The sequence below is a fragment of the Alosa sapidissima genome, chromosome 1 (genome assembly GCF_018492685.1).
Source record: "Alosa sapidissima isolate fAloSap1 chromosome 1, fAloSap1.pri, whole genome shotgun sequence".
NCBI classification, from domain to species: domain Eukaryota; kingdom Metazoa; phylum Chordata; class Actinopteri; order Clupeiformes; family Clupeidae; genus Alosa; species Alosa sapidissima.
The window spans coordinates 25838347-25860352 of record NC_055957.1 but is presented as its reverse complement, the minus strand read 5'-3'; the positions used below and the strand labels follow the sequence as shown (position 1 = coordinate 25860352).

At 37.3% G+C, this 22006-nt stretch overlaps 1 protein-coding gene across 1 annotated transcript in view; it reads left to right on the top strand.

Moving 5' to 3' along the window:
* Positions 1-542: 542 nt before the first annotated feature.
* Positions 543-22006, top strand: part of LOC121724658 (mucin-2-like) — a 54863-nt gene continuing 33399 nt past the window's right edge. Inside the window, exons 1-22 of the mRNA XM_042111377.1 lie at positions 543-587; positions 687-844; positions 1078-1218; positions 2724-3008; positions 4643-4717; positions 5408-5550; positions 5641-5705; positions 5805-5962; positions 6196-6336; positions 7827-8069; positions 10362-10607; positions 11300-11413; positions 11894-12181; positions 12866-13084; positions 13148-13201; positions 13800-13942; positions 14034-14098; positions 14198-14355; positions 14600-14740; positions 17485-17601; positions 19258-19329; positions 21010-21084. Of these exons, the coding sequence (XP_041967311.1) occupies positions 2765-3008; positions 4643-4717; positions 5408-5550; positions 5641-5705; positions 5805-5962; positions 6196-6336; positions 7827-8069; positions 10362-10607; positions 11300-11413; positions 11894-12181; positions 12866-13084; positions 13148-13201; positions 13800-13942; positions 14034-14098; positions 14198-14355; positions 14600-14740; positions 17485-17601; positions 19258-19329; positions 21010-21084 (2761 nt within the window). The 5' untranslated portion in view covers positions 543-587; positions 687-844; positions 1078-1218; positions 2724-2764. The remainder of the gene's footprint in view (positions 588-686; positions 845-1077; positions 1219-2723; positions 3009-4642; positions 4718-5407; positions 5551-5640; positions 5706-5804; positions 5963-6195; positions 6337-7826; positions 8070-10361; positions 10608-11299; positions 11414-11893; positions 12182-12865; positions 13085-13147; positions 13202-13799; positions 13943-14033; positions 14099-14197; positions 14356-14599; positions 14741-17484; positions 17602-19257; positions 19330-21009; positions 21085-22006) is intronic.

Sequence of the window (22006 nt, the reverse complement as noted above, 5' to 3'; positions counted from 1 at the left end):
TTTCCAAATTATACTCAAATTCAGGGAGGTTGTCTGAGATCAATCATATCAATGAAATCAATATCAATCTAATATGAATTAGACATTTTTCAGGAAAATGTACAGCCAAAAGCCATTTAACACTTACTAGTAATCATAATCAAATATTCTCATTTTTAAGATGATTTATAGGCATTGCCAATTTCTGACGCCTCAAAGATGGGGGGTCTAGCTTTGTAGGACAGCATCTTCCTAGAATTACAGAGTATTTATCTTTCGGTATACCTACAATCTTGTCAATAATTGCAGTTCACCAAACAACAACTTCTCCAGCACCCATTCCAGAGCCTGAAGTCATATTGGAATTCAAGCTGGAGAAGACATTCACACAAGAGCTGCAAAATGCCTCTTCACCAGAATTTGTACAGTTGGCTGCTGAAGTGTCCCAAGCGGTACTATGATCACTTATAACAGTAGATTTTAATGTCTGCTATATCTTCTGTAAATCTCACCATTAACCTGCATAAAATTGCAAATTTACAGCTAGATGCCGTATACGCTGCAAAGTTTGGATCTAGTTTCAATCGTACAGAAATCAAAGGCTTCAGGTACAGTGAAACATAACAATTATTCCTCAATACATAATAAAACACATTTGTTGTTAGACTACTGTGTCTTTATATTAAAAATCCTTTCATTTTTTTCAGACAAGGATCTGTCGTTGTGGATTCTCTACTGATTTTTAACGATGTAAACACTGTTCCTGACACTGGAAATGTGACTGGCACTCTGGTAGAAGCTATTTCCTCCAATACTGCAGGCATTTCTAGCCTCGGTGTCAATACAACCAGTATAATAGCAGAACGTAAGGATTTTGTGTGAAGATTTGCAAATTATTAGGCTATTTTTTCACTGTTTGAAGTGCTCTAAGCTTAGTATTGTCCATTAGAGTCAATCCAATTTCAAAGTCACTTAAATTCAAATTGAAAGGGCAATATATATCTTGAGAGAATTGAAGAATTCACTGCACATCAAGACTTCCATGGCATCATGAGTTGAGTATTTATTTTAGTTAAACATTTTGTTTTTATTTTCTAGGAGTTTTTAGGGCAACGCCAACTGAAGCTCCCCAAACAACGGTAGAAACTTTGACTTCAGCCTCAACCTCACAGCCTGAAACAGTAGCTGCCACAATAACGCCAACATCAAGCCCAACAAGTCTTGTGACATCTGAAAGTGGTAAATACTGAAACTCATTTCTCAGTGCATAATAGAGCGTACGTTAATTCAATTTAAATCTACCTGAAAATATACTCAATATGAAATGATCCTTTAGCACTTTCAGATCAGTAAACAATAAGTTCAGTCTATTTTGACCAAAGAGAAAGATGATTGATTGGAGCATATTATAGGGAGAATATTATCTCAGTTATAAATAAAATGTAGGTATGGTTCATCCCTGTATATCGTCTTTTAGTTAATCTGCTGTACTAGTGCAATGCCCATTCAAAACATCCTATTCCTGTAGAAAACCTGTGTAAGAAAAACATGGGGCATGCCACGACGAAATGAGTCTAGTGTTGCGGAAATCCATTTCGAGATATAGCGATTGGAATGCATAGAGGGTCGAAAAATGATTTTCTCATTTCACCATAAACACATTCCTTAACCTCTTATCTATTATTCATTGACATGTCTTATTGTTAAACGACCTAGAAATATGATTTTCTAGGCCAAATGTGCAGGCTGTGCATTACATGTTTCATAAAGTTGACGTTTTTCTTCCTCGTTCAGATGCTCAGTTGTTCAGTTAGGGGATGCCATGGACTACTGGTTAGTGCTTCGGACTTGTAACCGGATGGTTGCCAGTTGGAACCCCGACCAGTAGGCACGGCTGAAGTGCAAGGGATCTAACCCCTTACTGCTCCCCGAGCGCCGCTGTTGTTGCAGGCAGCTCACTGCGCTGGGATTAGTGTGTGCTTCACCTCACTGTGTGTTCACTGTGTGCTGAGTGTGTTTCACTAATTCACGGATTGGGATAAATGCAGAGACCAAATTTCCCTTTTGATCACGGGATCAAAAGAATATATATACTTATACTTATACTTATTATGCTTGCTGCACATGAGAACAGGAAAGTTTTTGTTCTCTTTGGTCTGATACAGCCATCTATAACAGCCATCTAAACAGTTGTTGCTGACCAGATTCCTCACGGAGATTGCAGCCAATTGGTCCGATTCAATTTGTTTGGAAGTTGGCGGCCTATTTAAAAACATTAGACTATGCATTAAGCAGTAGGCGATTTTGTCATTGTCGTCTTCAGAAGTTGATCGAACATTAAAGGTTACCTCACAAGTTATAAGAATGCCTTACAAGTTTTACCGCCTGCGTGAATCGAGCATTTAGAAGGTGCACTCCTTTACACTTCACAAACTTTAAAGCTGATTTTCTCAAAACTTTTTTTTTTTTTTTGCTTAGATGAGGATAGCCTTCACATTTTGGACAATATCTCTGGGTTGGTTAAACAGAATTAAACAAATGACCCCTTGTTTTAAACCCTAAGGTCTGTGGATTATGAATATCCAATAAACATCCAATGTTGTCAAACTGGACTCATTTCGTGATGGCACACCCCACATAACGATGTTAATAGGAAAAGGGTGTCTCTCTTTCTGAATATGTATACATTTTTAAAGTGCATGAAAGTATTCCAACAGCAGCACTGACAACACTATCTACCATAGGCTCCCCCTCAACACCAGCACAATCATCAACATCAGAGCCCATGACAACATCAGCTCAACCATCTCCTTCAACATCACAGTCTATGACACTATCTCCATCCTCATCATCAGTAACCATAACAACACAGGCTTCACCATCAGTCTCTATCTCTGCTTCCTCTACACCTGCAGCTACATCTCCATCATCTGCTTCAGAAGCCACCACGTCCCCCGTACCATCAACACCAAATCCCACATCATCAGGTACACCACAAACGAATGCTACAACATTTACATTCACAAATGGTCAGTCATCACATATCTATTTTTATTTCATAATTTTCTGTTTATTATTGGTGCCTTTGTGACAAACACCTGTTGTGCATAATTTAGCACTGTATATAACTTGGAATCTTTAGAAGAATTTCCATAATGTACAGTTTTTTTTTTCAAAACTATTACCAAGGTTGGCATAGTTTTATTTCTATCTTCATCTTCAATAGTATTTTCTCATTTATAACACACTTTCATTATGCAATTTGTACAGCAACATTCTACTTAAATCTAGTGGCCAGAATGAAATATTCCCATATGAGGTCAAACACATGCATTCTAAACAGCTGATTCCTCATAGATGGAACTCAAACATGTTAGAAAGGTAGCTCACCAGTAAAACAGGGTGTTTCTCTTTCTGAATGTATACATTTCTTGAGTGTATTATCTTATATAACATCAATAATACTGTACAAAGCGTCCCAACTTCAGCACTAACGACAACCTCTACCATAGACTCCTCCTCAACACAAGCACAATCATCAATATCAGTACCCATGACAACATCACCTCAACCATCTCCTTCAACATCACAGTCTATGACACTATCTCCATCCTCATCATCAGTAACCATAACAACACAGGCTTCATCATCAGCCTCTATCTCTGCCTCCTCTACACCTGCAGCTACAACCTCAATATTTCCTTCAGAAGCCACAACATCCCAAATAATCTCAACACTAAATGCCATTTCAACATAAGTAATGCCAGAAACAAATGCCACAACACTGACATCCACAAGTGGTTAGTCATCCCATATGTTTTTTTGTTCATTATTGTGCCTCTGTAACCTGTTGTTCACATGAGAACTGAAAATAACTTGGTGTCCTCGGGAGAATTTGATTTGACAAGCATCCATTTTTTTAAGTATGCCCAAGATAGAGGTAGATTAATTTCTCACATACTTTGCCATTGAAAATGAAAATTCTTTTCAATGGAATTATTTTTTTCTGTCAAATTCTAATGAACAGAATCAACTGTTACCATAAAAGATGAAACAAGCATTGCCAACAGCTGATTCCGCACAAAATAACTCTACCATGTTTAGATGGCAACTTCCTACAATAACACTGATAGAATTTTAGATAGATAAATGGTTTATTCTTTCTTTTGATTCACATGAAAACAAGATTGTGTTTCACACATCAGCCAGCAATCAGTGCACAACAAAAGACCAATACATTATGCTAATACTAAAGTTTGTATGTCTACCTCGAAACAGACCTAGGACTGGTTAAAATGCAATTAAAATATGACAATAAATAGATAAATAAGTTCATTTGATAAATAAAGAGTCCATTCAATTTAATTTACATTCTCTGGTTCAGCAGTATGATCACTGTGGGGAAAAATGTGTTTAGTAGAGTTATCTTCAACATCAAGATTAATTGTATCCAGAACCCCAACCCCAGAATTAACATCAGTCTCTACCATAGGCTCCCCCTCAACACCAGCACAATCATCAACATCAGTGCCCATCACAACATCACCTCAACCATCTTCTTCAACATCACAGTCTATGACACTATCTCCATCCTCATCATCAGTAACCATAACAACACAGGCTTCACCATCAGTCTCTATCTCTGCTACGTCTACACCTGCAGCTACATCTCCATCATCTGCTTCAGAAGCCACCACATCCCCCGTACCATCAACACCAAATCCCACATCATCATTAGGTACACCACAAACAAATGACACCACATCCCCTGTACCACCACCCAATATCACATCAACATCAGTAACGACACAAACAAATGCATTAACAAATGGTTAGTCATCACATATGTATTTTCATTTATTATGTATTTACTTATTTATTATTGGTGCCTTTGTGACATACTCCCGTTGTGCGTAATTGAGCACTGTAAACATAACTTGAAATCCTTAGTACGGTCATCAACATCAGTTGTACCACAAACAAATGCTACAATACTCAGCTTCACAAATGGTTAGTCATAGTCATAAAACGTGTAAACATGATTCATTTTGCCAATACATGTTGTGTTAAAATAATTAAATGTGCTCTAAACAAAACTTGGAAAACATTTGGAGAAACCTGATCTGTCGATTATCTGTCCTTTCCAAATTATACTCAAATTCAGGGAGGTTCTCTGAGATCAATCATATCAATGAAATCAATATCAATATAATATGAAATTAGAATTTTTTCAGGAAAATGTACAGCCAAAAGCCATTTAACACCTACTAGTAATCATAATCAAATATTCTCATTTTTAAGATGATTTATAGGCATTGTCAATTTCTGACGCCTCACAGATGGGGGATCTAGCTTTGTAGGCAGCATCTTCTTAGAATTACAGAGTACTTATCTTTCGGTATACCTACAATCTTGTCAATAATTGCAGTTCACCAAACAACAACTACTCCAGCACCCATTCCAGAGCCTGAAGTCATATTGGAATTCAAGCTGGAGAAGACATTCACACGAGAGCTGCAAAATGCCTCTTCACCAGAATTTGTACAGTTGGCTGCTCAAGTGTCCCAAGCGGTACTATGATCACTTCTAAAAGTAGATTTAATGTCTGCTATATCTTCAGTAAATCTCACCATTAACCTGCATAAAATTGCAAATTTACAGCTAGATGCAGTATACGCTGCAAAGTTTGGATCTAGTTTCAATCGTACATTTATCAAAGGCTTCAGGTACAGTGAAACATAACAATTATTCCTCAATACATAATAAAACACATTTGTTGTTAGACTACTGTGTCTTTATACTAAAAATCCTTTCATTTTTTTCAGACAAGGATCTGTCGTTGTGGATTCTGTACTGATTTTTAATGATGTAAACTCTGTTCCTGACACTGGAAATGTGACTGGCACTCTGGTAGAAGCTATTTCCTCCAATACTGCAGGCATTTCTAGCCTCGGTGTCAATACAACCAGTATAATAGCAGAACGTAAGGATTTTGTGTGAAGATTTGCAAATTATTAGGCTATTTTTTCACTGTTTGAAGTGCTCTAAGCTTAGTATTGTCCATTAGAGTCAATCCAATTTCAAAGTCACTTAAATTCAAATTGAAAGGGCAATATATATCTTGAGAGAATTGAAGAATTCACTGCACATCAAGACTTCCATGGCATCATGAGTTGAGTATTTATTTTAGTTAAACATTTTGTTTTTATTTTCTAGGAGTTTTTAGGGCAACGCCAACTGAAGCTCCCCAAACAACGGTAGAAACTTTGACTTCAGCCTCAACCTCACAGCCTGAAACAATAGCTGCCACAATAACACCAACATCAAGCCCAACAAGTCTTGTGACATCTGAAAGTGGTAAATACTGAAACTCATTTCTCAGTGCATAATAGAGCGTACGTTAATTCAATTTAAATCTACCTGAAAATATACTCAATATGAAATGATCCTTTAGCACTTTCAGATCAGTAAACAATAAGGTCAGTCCATTTTGACCAAAGAGAAAGATGATTGATTGGAGCATATTATAGAGAGAATATTATCTCAGTTATAAATAAAATGTAGGTATGGTTCATCCCTGTATATCGTCTTTTCGTTAATCTGCTGCAATGGTGCAATGCCCATTCAAAACATCCTATTCCTGTAGAAAACCTGTGTAAGAAAAACATGGGGCATGCCACGATGAAATGAGTCTAGTGTTGCGGAAATTCAATTCGATATATAGTGATTGGAATGCAGAGAGGGTCGAAAAATGATTTTCTCATTTCACCATAAACACATTCCTTAACCTCTTATCTATTATTCATTGACATGTCTTATTGTTAAACGACCTAGAAATATGATTTTCTAGGCCAAATGTGCAGGCTGTGCATTACATGTTTCATAAAGTTGACGTTTTTCTTCCTCGTTCAGATGCTCAGTTGTTCAGTTAGGGGATGCCGTGGACTACTGGTTAGTGCTTCGGACTTGTAACCGGATGGTTGCCAGTTGGAACCCCGACCAGTAGGCACGGCTGAAGTGCAAGGGATCTAACCCCTTACTGCTCCCCGAGCGCCGCTGTTGTTGCAGGCAGCTCACTGCACTGGGATTAGTGTGTGCTTCACCTCACTGTGTGTTCACTGTGTGCTGAGTGTGTTTCACTAATTCACGGATTGGGATAAATGCAGAGACCAAATTTCCCTTTTGATCACGGGATCAAAAGAATATATATACTTATACTTATTATGCTTGCTGCACATGAGAACAGGAACGTTTTTGGTCTGATACAGCCATCTATAACAGCCATCTAAACAGTTGTTGCTGACCAGATTCCTCACGGAGATTGCAGCCAATTGGTCCGATTCAATTTGTTTGGAAGTTGGCGGCCTATTTAAAAACATTAGACTATGCATTAAGCAGTAGGCGATTTTGTCATTGTCGTCTTCAGAAGTTGATCGAACATTAAAGGTTACCTCACAAGTTATAAGAATGCCTTACAAGTTTTACCGCCTGCGTGAATCGAGCATTTAGAAGGTGCACTCCTTTACACTTCACAAACTTTAAAGCTGATTTTCTCAAAACTTTTTTTTTTTTTTTGCTTAGATGAGGATAGCCTTCACATTTTGGACAATATCTCTGGGTTGGTTAAACAGAATTAAACAAATGACCCCTTGTTTTAAACCCTAAGGTCTGTGGATTATGAATATCCAATAAACATCCAATGTTGTCAAACTGGACTCATTTCGTGATGGCACACCCCACATAACGATGTTAATAGGAAAAGGGTGTCTCTCTTTCTGAATATGTATACATTTTTAAAGTGCATGAAAGTATTCCAACAGCAGCACTGACAACACTATCTACCATAGGCTCCCCCTCAACACCAGCACAATCATCAACATCAGAGCCCATGACAACATCAGCTCAACCATCTCCTTCAACATCACAGTCTATGACACTATCTCCATCCTCATCATCAGTAACCATAACAACACAGGCTTCACCATCAGTCTCTATCTCTGCTTCCTCTACACCTGCAGCTACATCTCCATCATCTGCTTCAGAAGCCACCACGTCCCCCGTACCATCAACACCAAATCCCACATCATCAGGTACACCACAAACGAATGCTACAACATTTACATTCACAAATGGTCAGTCATCACATATCTATTTTTATTTCATAATTTTCTGTTTATTATTGGTGCCTTTGTGACAAACACCTGTTGTGCATAATTTAGCACTGTATATAACTTGGAATCTTTAGAAGAATTTCCATAATGTACAGTTTTTTTTTTCAAAACTATTACCAAGGTTGGCATAGTTTTATTTCTATCTTCATCTTCAATAGTATTTTCTCATTTATAACACACTTTCATTATGCAATTTGTACAGCAACATTCTACTTAAATCTAGTGGCCAGAATGAAATATTCCCATATGAGGTCAAACACATGCATTCTAAACAGCTGATTCCTCATAGATGGAACTCAAACATGTTAGAAAGGTAGCTCACCAGTAAAACAGGGTGTTTCTCTTTCTGAATGTATACATTTCTTGAGTGTATTATCTTATATAACATCAATAATACTGTACAAAGCGTCCCAACTTCAGCACTAACGACAACCTCTACCATAGACTCCTCCTCAACACAAGCACAATCATCAATATCAGTACCCATGACAACATCACCTCAACCATCTCCTTCAACATCACAGTCTATGACACTATCTCCATCCTCATCATCAGTAACCATAACAACACAGGCTTCATCAGCCTCTATCTCTGCCTCCTCTACACCTGCAGCTACAACCTCAATATTTCCTTCAGGAGCCACAACATCCCAAATAATCTCAGTACTAAATGCCATATCAACATCAGTAATGCCAGAAACAAATGCCACAACACTGACATCCACAAGTGGTTAGTCATCCCATATGTATTTGTTTTGTTCATTATTGTGCCTCTGTAACCTGATGTTCACATGAGAACGGAACATAACTTGGTGTCCTCAGGAGAATTTGATTTGACAAGCATCCATGTTTTTTTAAGTATGCCCAAGATTGAGGTAGATTAATTTCTTATACTTTGCCATTGAAAATGAAACTTCTTTTCAATGAAATTATTTTTTCTGTCAAATTCTAATGAACAGAATCAACTGTTACCATGAATGGTGAAACACGCATTGGCAACAGCTGATTCCACACAAAATAACTACTATTTTTGGATGGCAACTTCCTAAAATATCACTGACAGTATTTTAGATAGATAGATAGATAGATAGATAGTCAAGTCAAGTCGAGTCAAGTCAAGTCGGCTTTTATTGTCAATTTCTTTACATGCACTGGTCATACATTCCCATGCAGACATAGACATGCTTTAAATACAAATCCCAACTTCAGCACTAATGACAACCTCTACCATAGACTCCCCCTCAACACCAGCACAATCATCAACATCAGTGCCCATCACAACATCACCTCAACCATCTCCTTCAACATCAAAGTCTATAGCACTATCTCCATCCTCATCATCAGTAACCATAACAACACAGGCTTCATCATCAGCCTCTATCTCTGCCTCCTCTACACCTGCGGCTACAACCTCAATATTTCCTTCAGTAGCCACAACATCCCAAATAATCTCAATACTAAATGCCATATCAACATCAGTAATGCCAGAAACAAATGCCACAACACTGACATCCACAGGTGGTTAGTCATCCCATATGTTTTTTTGTTCATTATTGTGCCTCTGTAACCTGTTGTTCACATGAGAACTGAACATAACTTGGTGTCCTCAGGAGAATTTGATTTGACAAGCATCCATTTTTTTAAGTATGCCCAAGATAGAGGTAGATTAATTTCTCACATACTTTGCCATTGAAAATGAAAATTCTTTTCAATGGAATTATTTTTTCTGTCAAATTCTAATGAACAGAATCAACTGTTACCATAAAAGATGAAACAAGCATTGCCAACAGCTGATTCCGCACAAAATAACTCTACCATGTTTGGATGGCAACTTCCTACAATAACACTGATAGAATTTTAGATAGATAAATGGTTTATTCTTTCTTTTGATTCACATGAAAACAAGATTGTGTTTCACACATCAGCCAGCAATCAGTGCACAACAAAAGACCAATACATTATGCTAATACTAAAGTTTGTATGTCTACCTCGAAACAGAACTAGGACTGGTTAAAATGCAATTAAAATATGACAATAAATAGATAAATAAGTTGGTTTGATAAATAAAGAGTCCATTCAATTTAATTTACATTCTCTGGTTCAGCAGTATGATCACTGTGGGGAAAAATGTGTTTAGCAGAGTTATCTTTAACATCAAGATTAATTTTATCCAGAACCCCAACCCCAGAATTAACATCAGTCTCTACCATAGGCTCCCCCTCAACACCAGCACAATCATCAACATCAGTGCCCATCACAACATCACCTCAACCATCTTCTTCAACATCACAGTCTATGACACCATCTCCTTCCTCATCATCAGTAACCATAACAACACAGGCTTCACCATCAGTCTCTATCTCTGCTTCCTCTACACCTGCAGCTACATCTCCATCATCTGCTTCAGAAGCCACCACATCCCCCGTACCATCAACAACAAATCCCACATCATCATCAGGTACACCACAAACGAATTTACATTCAGAAATGATCAGTCATCACATATCTATTTTTATATCATAATTTTCTGTTTATTATTGGTGCCTTTGTGACATACATCTGTTGTGCATAATTTAGCACTGTACATAACTTGGAATCTTTAGAAGAATTTCCATAATGTACAGTTTTTTTTTCAAAACTATAACCAAGGTTGGCATAGTTTTTTTTTCTATCTTCATCTTCAATAGTATTTTCTCATTTATAACACACTCTCATTATGCAATTTGTACAGCCACATTCTACTTAACTCGAGTGGCCAGAATGAAATATTCCCATTATGAGGTCAAACACAGGCTTCTAAACAGCTGATTCCTCATACCGGTACATGGAACTCAAACTTTTTAGAAAGGCAGCTCACCAGAAAAACAGGGTGTTTCTCTTTCTGAATGTATACATTTATTGAGTGTTTTATCTTCATATATATAACATCAATAATACAAAGCGTCCCAACTTCAGCACTAACGACAACCTCTACCATAGACTCCTCCTCAACACCAGCACAATCATCAACATCAGTGCCCATCACATCATCACCTCAACCATCTCCTTCAACATCACAGTCTATGACACTATCTCCATCCTCATCATCAGTAACCATAACAACACAGGCTTCATCATCAGTCTCTATCTCTGCCTCCCCTACACCTGCAGCTACATCTCCAACATCTGCTTCAGGAGCCACCACATCCCCCGTACCATCAACACCAAATCCCACATCATCAGGTACACCACAAACGAATGCTACCACATTTACATTCACAAATGGTCAGTCATCACATATGTATTTTTATTTCATAATTTTCTGTTTATTATTGGTGCCTTTGTTACAAACACCTGTTGTGCATAATTTAGCACTGTACATAACTTGGAATCTCTAGAAGAATTTCCATAATGTAGTTTTTTTTTTTTTTCAAAACTATTACCAAGGTTGGCATAGTTTTATTTCTATCTTCATCTTCAATAGTATTTTCTCGTTTATAACACACTCTCATTATGCAATTTGTACAGCAACATTCTACTTAAATTTAGTGGCCAGAATTAAATATTCCCATATGAGGTCAAACACATGCATTCTAAACAGCTGATTCCTCATAGATGGAACTAAAACATTTTAGAAAGGCAGCTCACCAGAAAAACAGGGTGTTTCTCTCTCTGAATGTATACATTTAATGAGTGTATTATCTTATATAACATCAACAATACAAAGCGTCCCAACTTCAGCACTAACGCCAACCTTTACCATAGACTCCTCCTCAACACAAGCACAATCATCAACATCAGTACCCATGACAACATCACCTCAACCATCTCCTTCAACATCACAGTCTATGACACTATCTCCATCCTCATCATCAGTAACCATAACAACACAGGCTTCATCATCAGCCTCTATCTCTGCCTCCTCTACACCTGCAGCTACAACCTCAATATTTCCTTCAGAAGCCACAACATCCCAAATAATCTCAACACTAAATGCCATATCAACATCAGTAATGCCAGAAACAAATGCCACAACACTGACATCCACAAGTGGTTAGTCATCCCATATGTATTTGTTTTGTTCATTATTGTGCCTCTGTAAGCTGTTGTTCACATGAGAACTGAACATAACTTGGTGTCATCAGGATAATTTGATGACAAGCATCCATTTTTTTGCCCAAGACTAAGGTAGATTAATTTCTCACATACTTTGCTATTGAAAATGAAACTTCTTTCCAATTAAATGTTTTTTTTCAAATTCTAATGAACAGAATCAACTGTTACCATAAAAGGTGAAACACGCATTGGCAACAGCTGATTCCACACAAAATAACTACTATTTTTGGATGGCAACTTCCTAAAATATCACTGACAGTATTTTAGATAGATAGATAGATAGATTATTATTTCTTTTGATTCACATAAAAACAAGATTGTGTTTCACACATGAGCCAGCAATCAGTGCACAACAAAAGACCAATAAATTATGCCAACACTAAAGTTTGTATGTCTAGCTTAAAACATAACTAGGACTGGTTAAAATGCAATTAAAATATGACAATAAATAGATAAATAAGTTTGTTTGATAAATAAAGATAAATTCAATTTAATTCAAATTCTCTGGTTCAGCAGTCTGATCACTGTGGGGAAAAGGGTGTTTAGCAGAGTTATCTTCAACATCAAGATTAATTTTATCCAGAACCCCAACCCCAGAATTAACATCAGTCTCTACCATAGGCTCCCCCTCAACATCAGCACAATCATCAACATCAGTGCCCATCACATCATCAGCTCAACCATCTCCTTCAACATCACAGTCTATGACACTATCTCCATCCTCATCATCAGTAACCATAACAACACAGGCTTCACCATCAGTCTCTATCTCTGCTTCCTCTACACCTGCAGCTACATCTCCATCATCTGCTTCAGAAGCCACCACGTCCCCCGTACCATCAACACCAAATCCCACATCATCAGGTACACCACAAACAAATGACACCACATCCCCTGTACCACCACCCAATATCACATCAACATCAGTAACGACACAAACAAATGCATTAACAAATGGTTTGTCATCCCATATGTATTTTCATTTATTATGTATTTACTTATTTATTATTGGTGCCTTTGTGACATACTCCCGTCGTGCGTAATTGAGCACTGTAAACATAACTTGAAATCCTTAGTACGGTCATCAACATCAGTTGTACCACAAACAAATGCTACAATACTCAGCTTCACAAATGGTTAGTTATAGTCATAAAACGTGTAAACATGATTAATTTTGCCAACACATGTTGTGTTAAAATAATTAAATGTGCTCTAAACAAAACTCGGAAAACATTTGGAGAAAGCTGATCTGTCGATTATCTGTCCTTTCCAAATTATACTCAAATTCAGGGAGGTTCTCTGAGATCAATCATATCAATGAAATCAATATCAGTCTAATATGAAATTAGAATTTTTTCAGGAAAATGTACAGCCAAAAGTCATTTAACACTTACTAGGAATCATAATCAAATATTCTCATTTTTAAGATGATTTATAGGCATTGTCAATTTCTGACGCCTCACAGATGGGGGATCTAGCTTTGTAGGACAGCATCTTCTTAGAATTACAGAGTATTTATCTTTCGGTAAACCTACAATCTTGTCAATAATTGCAGTTCACCAAACAACAACTACTCTAGCACCCATCCCAGAGCCTGAAGTCATATTGGAATTCAAGCTGGAGAAGACATTCACACAAGAGCTGCAAAATGCCTCTTCACCAGAATTTGTACAGTTGGCTGCTCAAGTGTCCCAAGCGGTACTATGATCACTTATAAAAGTAGATTTTAATGTCTGCTATATCTTCTGTAAATCTCACCATTAACCTGCATAAAATTGCAAATTTACAGCTAGATGCAGTATACGCTGCAAAGTTTGGATCTAGTTTCAATCGTACATATATCAAAGGCTTCAGGTACAGTGAAACATAACAATTATTCCTCAATACATAATAAAACACATTTGTTGTTAGACTACTGTGTCTTTATACTAAAAATCCTTTCATTTTTTTCAGACAAGGATCTGTCGTTGTGGATTCTGTACTGATTTTTAATGATGTAAACTCTGTTCCTGACACTGGAAATGTGACTGGCACTCTGGTAGAAGCTATTTCCTCCAATACTCCAGGCATTTCTATTCTTGGTGTCAATACAACCAGTATAAAAGCAGAACGTAAGGATTTTGTGTGAATATTTGCAAATGATTAGGCTATTTTTTCATTGAAGTGCTCTAAGCTTAGTATTGTCCACTAGAGTCAATCCAATTTCAAAGTCACTTAAATTCAAATTGGCAGGGCAATATATATCTTGAGAGAATTGAAGAATTCACTGCACATCAAGCCCAACAAGGCTTTCACTTCCATGGCATCATGAGTTGAGTATTTATTTTAGTTAAACATTGTGTTTTTATTTTCTAGGAGTTTTTAGGGCAACGCCAACTGAAGCTCCCCAAACAACGGTAGAAACTTTGACTTCACCCTCAACCTCACAGCCTGAAACAGTAGCTGCCACAATAACGCCAACATCAAGCCCAACAAGTCTTGTGACATCTGAAAGTGGTAAATACTGAAACTCATTTCTCAGTGCATAATAGAGCGTACGTTAATTCAATTTAAATCTACCTGAAAATATACTCAATATGAAATGATCCTTTAGCACTTTCAGATCAGTAAACAATAAGTTCAGTCTATTTTGACCAAAGAGAAAGATGATTGATTGGAGCATATTATAGGGAGAATATTATCTCAGTTATAAATAAAATGTAGGTATGGTTCATCCCTGTATATCGTCTTTTAGTTAATCTGCTGTACTAGTGCAATGCCCATTCAAAACATCCTATTCCTGTAGAAAACCTGTGTAAGAAAAACATGGGGGGGGGGCATGCCACGATGAAATGAGTCTAGTGTTGCGGAAATCCATTTCGAGATATAGCGATTGGAATGCAGAGAGGGTCGAAAAATGATTTTCTCATTTCACCATAAACACATTCCTTAACCTCTTATCTATTACTCATTGACATATCTTATTGTAAAACGACCTAGAAATATGATTTTCTAGGCCAAATGTGCAGGCTGTGCATTACATTTTTCATAAAGTTGATGTTTTTCTTCCTCGTTCAGATGCTCAGTTGTTCAGTTAGGGGATGCCGTGGACTACTGGTTAGTGCTTCGGACTTGTAACCGGATGGTTGCCAGTTGGAACCCCGACCAGTAGGCACGGCTGAAGTGCAAGGGATCTAACCCCTTACTGCTCCCAGAGCGCCGCTGTTGTTGCAGGCAGCTCACTGCGCTGGGATTAGTGTGTGCTTCACCTCACTGTGTATTCACTGTGTGCTGAGTGTGTTTCACTAATTCACGGATTGTGATAAATGCAGAGACCAAATTTCCCTTTTGATCACGGGATCAAAAGAATATATATATACTTACACTTAATATGCTTGCTGCACATGAGAACAGGAAAGTTTTTGTTCTCTTTGGTCTGATAACTTTGTGTTTTGGCTTTTGCCCTCTTCAAGAAATCATCATGAATAGGCTATCCACTCGTAATTATTATGAAGAAAGTTTCTATTTTAGCCAAGAGATTTAAGAGAAACAGCCATCTAAACAGTTGTTGCTGACCAGATTCCTCACGGAGATTGCAGCCAATTGGTCCGATTCAATTTGTTTGGAAGTTGGCGGCCTATTTAAAAACAACATTAAGCTATGCATTAAGCATTAGGCTATTTTGTCATTGTCGTCTTCAGAAGTTGATCGAACATTAAAGGCTACCTCACAAGTTATAAGAATGCCTTACAAGTTTTACCGCCTGCATGAATCGAGCATTTAGAAGCTGCACTCATTTACACTTCACAAACTTTAAAGCTGATTTTCTCAAAACTGTTTTTTTTTGCTTAGATGAAGATAGCCTTCACATTTTGGACAATATCTCTGGGTTGGTTAAACGGAATTAAACAAATGACCCCTTGTTTTAAACCCTAAGGACTGTGGATTATGAATATCCAATAAACATCCAATGTTGTCAAACTGGACTCATTTCGTGATGGCACACCCCACATAACGATGTTAATAGGAAAAGGGTGTCTCTCTTTCTGAATATGTATACATTTTTAAAGTGCATGAAAGTATTCCAATTCCACTCCAGCAGCACTGACAACACTATCTACCATAGGCTCCACTTCAACACAAGCACAATCATCAACATCAGCACCCATCACAACATTACCTCAAACAACACAGCCTATGACACTATCTCCATCCTCATCATCAGTAACCATAACAACACAGACTTCATAATTTGACTCGGTCTCAGCTTCCTCTACACCTGCAGCTACATCTCGAACATCTGATTCAGAAGCCATCACATCCCCTGTACCAACACCCAATATCACATCAACACCAGTTACAACACAAACAAATGCTACCACACTTACATTCACAAATGGTCAGTCATCACATATCTATTTTTATTTAATAAATTTCTGTTTATTATTGGTGCCTTTGTGACATACACCTGTTGTGCATACTGTAATTTAGAACTGTACATAACTTGGAATCTTTAGAGGAATTTCCATAATGTACAGTTTTCCTTTTCAAAACTATAACCAAGGTTGGCATAGTTTTCTTTATATCTTCAATAGTATTTTCTCATTTATAACAAACTGTCATTATGCAATTTGTACAGCACTTTTAGCTCCAGCTCATTGAATCAGATTAGACTGTTAGCATGCATCTCTGCTATAAGCTAACGGTCTAATCTGATTCAATGAGCTGGAGCTAAAAGTGTTACTGTCAGACTCAGAGAACGGCGGGATGAACTGGGGAAAGGTAAAACTCAATTATTTAAATCAAGGGAATATATTTCCACATATCAAAATCAAAATGAGTATATTTCCACAAATGGTGGAATACCCCTTTAACTCTAGTGGCCAGAATGAATTATTCCCACATACGGTCAAACACAGGCATTCTAAACAGCTGATTCCTCATAGATGGAACTCAAACATTTTAGAGAGGCAGCTCACCAGAACAACAGGGTGTTTCTCTTTCTGATGTACATTTCTTGTGTGTATTGTCTTCAACATCAATATTACAAAGCATCACAGCCTCAGCACTAACAACAATCTCTACCATAGGCTCCCCCTCAACACCAGCACAATCATCAACATCAGAGCCCATGACAACATCAGCTCAACCATCTCCTTCAACATCACAGTCTATGACACTATCTCCATCCTCATCATCAGTAACCATAACAACACAGGCTTCATCATCAGTCTCTATCTCTGCCTCCCCTACACCTGCAGCTACATCTCAAACATCTGCTTCAGAAGCCACCACATCCCCCGTACCATCAACACCAAATCCCACATCATCATCAGGTACACCACAAACGAATGCTACAACATTTACATTCACAAATGGTCAGTCATCACATATCTATTTTTATTTCATAATTTTCTGTTTGTTATTGGTGCCTTTGTGACGTACACCTGTGGTGTATAATTTAGCACTCTACATAACTTGGAATCTATAGAAGAATTTCCATAATGTAGTTTTTTTTTTTTTTTTTAAAACTATAACCAAGGTTGGCATAGTTTTATTTCTATAGTTTTATTTCTATCTTCATCTTCAATAGTATTTTCTCATTTATAACACACTCTCATTATGCAATTTGTACAGCAACATTCTACTTAAATCTAGTGGCCAGAATGAAACATTCCCATATGAGGTCAAACACATGCATTCTAAACAGCTGATTCCTCATAGATGGAACTCAAACATGTTAGAAAGGCAGCTCATCAGAAAAACAGGGTGTTTCTCTTTCTGAATGTATACATTTAATGAGTGTATTATCTTATATAACATCAATAATACAAAGCGTCCCAACTAAAGCACTAACGACAACCTCTACCATAGACTCCTCCTCAACACAAGCACAATCATCAATATCAGTACCCATGACAACATCACCTCAACCATCTCCTTCAACATCACAGTCTATGACACTATCTCCATCCTCATCATCAGTAACCATAACAACACAGGCTTCATCAGCCTCTATCTCTGCCTCCTCTACACCTGCAGCTACAACCTCAATATTTCCTTCAGGAGCCACAACATCCCAAATAATCTCAATACTGAATGCCATATCAACATCAGTAATGCCAGAAACAAATGCCACAACAGTGACATCCACAAGTGGTTAGTCATCCCATATGTATTTGTTTTGTTCATTATTGTGCCTCTGTATCCTGATGTTCACATGAGAACTGAACATAACTTGGTGTCCTCAGGAGAATTTGATTTGACAAGCATCCATTTTTTTTAAGTATGCCCAAGATTGAGGTAGATTCATTTCTTATACTTTGCCATTGAAAATGAATCTTCTTTTCCATGAAATTATTTTTTCTGTCAAATTCCTACGGAACAGAATCAACTGTTACCATGAAAGGTGAAACACGCATTGGCAACAGCTGATTCCACACAAAATAACTACTATTTTTGGATGGCAACTTCCTAAAATATCACTGACAGTATTTTAGATAGATAGATAGATAGATAGATAGATAATTCTTTCTTTTGATTCACATAAAAACAAGATTGTGTTTCACACATGAGGCAGCAATCAGTGCACAACAAAAGACCAATAAATTATGCTAACACTAAAGTTTGTATGTCTAGCTTAAAACAGAACTAGGACTGGTTAAAATGCAATTAAGATATGACAATGAATAGATAAATAAGTTGGTTTTATAAATAAAGAGTCCATTCAATTTAATTCACATTATCTGGTTCAGCAGTCTGATCACTGTGGGGAAAAGGGTGTTTAGCAGAGTTATCTTCAACATCAAGATTCATTTTATCCAGAAGCCCAACCCCAGAATTAACATCAGTCTCTACCATAGGCTCCCCCTCAACACCAGCACAATCATCAACATCAGTGCCCATCACAACATCACCTCAACCATCTCCTTCAACATCACAGTCTATGACACTATCTCCATCCTCATCATCAGTAACCATAACAACACAGGCTTCATCATCAGTCTCTATCTCTGCCTCCCCTACACCTGCAGCTACATCTCAAACATCTGCTTCAGAAGCCACCACATCCCCCGTACCATCAACACCAAATCCCACATCATCAGGTACACCACTAACGAATGCTACCACATTTACATTCACAAATGGTCAGTCATCACATATCTATTTTTATTTCATAATTTTCTGTTTATTATTGGTGCCTTTGTGACAAACACCTGTTGTGCATAATTTAGCACTGTACATAACTTGGAATCTCTAGAAGAATTTCCATAATGTAGGTTTTTTTTTTTTTTCAAAACTATTACCAAGGTTGGCATAGTTTTATTTCTATCTTCATCTTCAATAGTATTTTCTCGTTTATAACACACTCTCATTATGCAATTTGTACAGCCACATTCTACTTAAATCTAGTGGCCAGAATGAAATATTCCCATATGAGGTCAAACACATGCATTCTAAACAGCTGATTCCTCATAGATGGAACTAAAACATTTTAGAAAGGCAGCTCACCAGAAAAACAGGGTGTTTCTCTTTCTGAATGTATACATTTAATGAGTGTATTATCTTATATAACATCAATAATACAAAGCGTCCCAACTTCAGCACTAACGACAATCTCTACCATAGACTCCTCCTCAACACAAGCACAATCATCAATATCAGTACCCATGACAACATCACCTCAACCATCTCCTTCAACATCACAGTCTATGACACTATCTCCATCCTCATCATCAGTAACCATAAAAACACAGGCTTCATCATCAGCCTCTATCTCTGCCTCCTCTACACCTGCAGCTACAACCTCAATATTTACTTCAGGAGCCACAACATCCCAAATAATCTCAAAACTAAATGCCATATCAACATCCGTAATGCCAGAAACAAATGCCACAACACTGACATCCACAAGTGGTTAGTCATCCCATATGTATTTGTTTTGTTCATTATTGTGCATCTGTATCCTGATGTTCACATGAGAACTGAACATAACTTGGTGTCCTCAGGAGAATTTGATTTGACAAGCATCCATTTTTTTTAAGTATGCCCAAGATTGAGGTAGATTAATTTCTTATACTTTGCCATTGAAAATGAAACTTGTTTTCAATGAAATTATTTTTTCTGTCAAATTCTAATGAACAGAATCAACTGTTACCATGAAAGGTGAAACACGCATTGGCAACAGCTGATTCCACACAAAATAACTACTTTTTTTGGATGGCAACTTCCTAAAATATCACTGACAGTATTTTAGATAGATAGATAGATAGATAGATAAACTTTCTTTTGATTCACATAAAAACAAGATTGTGTTTCACACATGAGGCAGCAATCAGTGCACAACAAAAGACCAATTAATTATGCTAACACTAAAGTTTGTATGTCTAGCTTAAAACAGAACTAGGACTGGTTAAAATGCAATTAAAATATAACAATAAATAGATAAATAAGTTGGTTTGATAAATAAAGAGTCCATTCAATTTAATTTACATTCTCTGGTTCAGCAGTATGATCACTGTGGGGAAAAATGTGTTTAGCAGAGTTATCTTCAACATCAAGATTAATTTTATCCAGAACCCCAACCCCAGAATTAACATCAGTCTCTACCATAGGCTCCCCCTCAACACCAGCACAATCATCAACATCAGTGCCCATCACAACATCACCTCAACCATCTTCTTCAACATCACAGTCTATGACACCATCTCCTTCCTCATCATCAGTAACCATAACAACAAAGGCTTCACCATCAGTCTATATCTCTGCCTCCTCTACACCTGCAGCTACATCTCCATCATCTGCTTCAGAAGCCACCACATCCCCCGTACCATCAACAACAAATCCCACATCATCATCAGGTACACCACAAACGAATTTACATTCACAAATGATCAGTCATCACATATCTATTTTTATATCATAATTTTCTGTTTATTATTGGTGCCTTTGTGACATACATCTGTTGTGCATAATTTAGCACTGTACATAACTTGGAATCTTTAGAAGAATTTCCATAATGTACAGTTTTTTTTTTCCAAAACTATAACCAAGGTTGGCATAGTTTTTTTTCTATCTTCATCTTCAATAGTATTTTCTCATTTATAACACACTCTCATTATGCAATTTGTACAGCCACATTCTACTTAACTCGAGTGGCCAGAATGAAATATTCCCATTATGAGGTCAAACACAGGCTTCTAAACAGCTGATTCCTCATACCGGTACATGGAACTCAAACTTTTTAGAAAGGCAGCTCACCAGAAAAACAGGGTGTTTCTCTTTCTGAATGTATACATTTATTGAGTGTTTTATCTTCATATATATATAACATCAATAATACAAAGCGTCCCAACTTCAGCACGAACGACAACCTCTACCATAGACTCCTCCTCAACACAAGCACAATCATCAATATCAGTACCCATGACAACATCACCTCAACCATCTCCTTCAACATCACAGTCTATGACACTATCTCCATCCTCATCATCAGTAACCATAACAACACAGGCTTCATCAGCCTCTATCTCTGCCTCCTTTACACCTGCAGCTACACCTCAATATTTACTTCAGGAGTCACAACATCCCAAATAATCTCAATACTAAATGCCATATCAACATCAGTAATGCCAGAAACAAATGCCACAACACTGACATCCACAAGTGGTTAGTCATCCCATATGTATTTGTTTTGTTCATTATTGTGCCTCTGTATCCTGATGTTCACATGAGAACTGAACATAACTTGGTGTCCTCAGGAGAATTTGATTTGACAAGCAT